We start from the raw sequence: 2,245 nt of genomic DNA, 5'->3' as shown, positions 1-2,245 counted from the left end.
TATACGTAACATACGTGAAGTATTGGGAAAGTCCAGGATGAACTGCACCAAGTTCGCGCCGATCTAAGGAAAACAAAGACAGCTCTTACAGAAAGTGAAAGTCAGAAAGAAACATTGATGGATAAACTGAAATTAGTTGAGGGTGAAAGAGATCAAGCGAAAACAAAATGCACAGTCTTAGAAAAACAGCTGGCTGCGAAGACCGATGTCCTTGTGGTAAGAGAGAGAAAGGAAGGAAGGACAGAAGAGAGGAAACAGAAAGGGAAGTGGTCTAGAAAAGGAGAAGAACCAGGGGAAAAAAGAAAGATGCTTGAGGGGCTGTGCTGGATCTATCCATATCTTGTCCGGTGAAGACGTGTATATCCGGCTATGGGCGTTGTAGAGATAGATCGACGAGAAGACAGAAAAGGAAGAGCGGACACCCATTTCTACTGCCAGTGGAGTTCACGCGTGGTGTATGTGTGTACATGAAGGTTTGCGTCCTTTTTTCCTGGATTCGATATTCGTAGATACATGTACGTATTCACGCATAATAGAGCTACAAAAATGTGTATGTGCACCTCTAATAGTAGTGTCTTCGACTGTATGCACATGCGAAATCAGTTGTAGATAACAGTCGAAGTAGGGATGTGCATACACCTGCAATTGTGGTCCGTATACACTGGAAGTACTGGTGTAGGTGCACCCGAGATTCGGGTGTACATACACTCGAAATTCAGGTGTACATACGGCTGACGTTCCTGTGTACGTACACTCGATATTCCGGTGCACATACACTGAGATTCAGGTGTACATACACTTGAGATCCGGGTGCGCATACACAAAAATTCAGGTGTACGCAGACTTGAATTCAGGTGTACATAGAGTTGAAGTTCAGATGTAAATACACCTGAATTCCGGTGTACATACACTTGAAATTCAGGTGTACTTACAGTTGAAATTCGGGTGTACATTCACTTGCTATTCAGGTGTACATAGACCTGCACTTCGGGTTCACGTACCCTTGAATTTCAGGTGTATATACACGTGAAATTGATGGGTACATACACCTGGAATTCGGGTGTACATCTACTTGAATTCACGTGTACATACACCTGAAGTTCGGGTCTAGGTACACTTGACGCGCGGGTGTACCTACATCTGATATTCTGGTGTTCATACACTTGAGATCCGGGTGTACGTACACCGAAATTCAGGTGTACATACACTTGAAGTTCAGATGTACATACACTTGAAATTCGGGTGTACGTCCACTTGAAATTTCGTCTTCTTTCCCATGGTGGAAGCAGGAGGGTAAAATTGCTTTTGTTTTTCTTTGCTTCTTATTGTTTTGTCCTAGAAAGATTTCGCTGAGCAGATCGAAGATTCAGATAAAACGATCGCGAAATTGAAAGAAGACATTGAGGTGAGCTAAAGAAGACGAAGAACTAATTAATTAGCTAACTAACTTATAACCTTTGTTTAAGATGTAGTCGTGAAGATCATAATTTATCATCCATTCTACGCTATACTAAACTGTCGTCTACTGCTCGAAGTTAGCGTAGCCAACTGAAAGAAGACTGCTTAATTGGGTCCTTTTTCTTTTCTTCGTTACGCACTCGCTAGCTGTTCCTGAAGAGCGTCATCTTTCTTTTTCTTGTCTCTCTTTTTCTCCTCGGTATTCTCTACCTTTTGTCCGGTCTCTCCTTCCTTTTCTTCTCTTCTTCTTTTGCCCTTTTAGTGTGCTTATCTTCTCTACCCACTCTCGAACACAACGTAGTGTTCTGTACCTCCATCTTCATGGCATTGCACTCATGTACAGACATCCAATATCTGTATATATCTATCTATATAGAGATCTCCATATGTTTCTAGATGACCGAGTAACCGTGTAGTGTAGACACACATACAAATGCACATTTGCGTACAAGTATAGATACAGATATATATATGTATATTACAAGTATAGATACAGATATATATATATATATATACATATACACATGTATGTATGTGTGTGTATACGTGTCTCTTCCTGTCTTTGTCCGTGTGGAGATGTTTTCCTCTCCATAACTCTCTTTGCTTGTGTGTCCTATCTGGAGCCAAATGCCCCTCAGTCTCTCTACATGAATGGCACTCCCCTCTTATCTTCTTCAGAAGTTAACAAAGGTTCTTTCTTTCTCTCTTTCTTTCTTTCTCACTCTTTCTTTCTCACTCTTTCTTTCTTTCTCCAGAATGAAAGGAAAGAGAAGAAGAAGATGGAAGA

General features: G+C 41.1%; 1 protein-coding gene across 1 annotated transcript in view; it reads left to right on the top strand.

Moving 5' to 3' along the window:
- The window catches only part of CSUI_006639 (hook protein), a gene marked incomplete at its 3' end in the record, with an annotated part of 12,115 nt that overhangs the window by 3,835 nt on the left and 6,035 nt on the right, over positions 1-2,245 (top strand). Inside the window, exon 4 of the mRNA XM_068066793.1 lies at positions 1,340-1,405. Within this exon, the coding sequence (XP_067921230.1) occupies positions 1,340-1,405 (66 nt within the window). The remainder of the gene's footprint in view (positions 1-1,339; positions 1,406-2,245) is intronic.

The sequence above is a fragment of the Cystoisospora suis genome (genome assembly GCF_002600585.1).
Source record: "Cystoisospora suis strain Wien I chromosome Unknown contig_3380, whole genome shotgun sequence".
NCBI classification, from domain to species: Eukaryota; Apicomplexa; class Conoidasida; order Eucoccidiorida; family Sarcocystidae; genus Cystoisospora; species Cystoisospora suis.
Note: the sequence above shows the minus strand (reverse complement) of the source record. Positions and strands in the feature narration are given on the sequence as shown.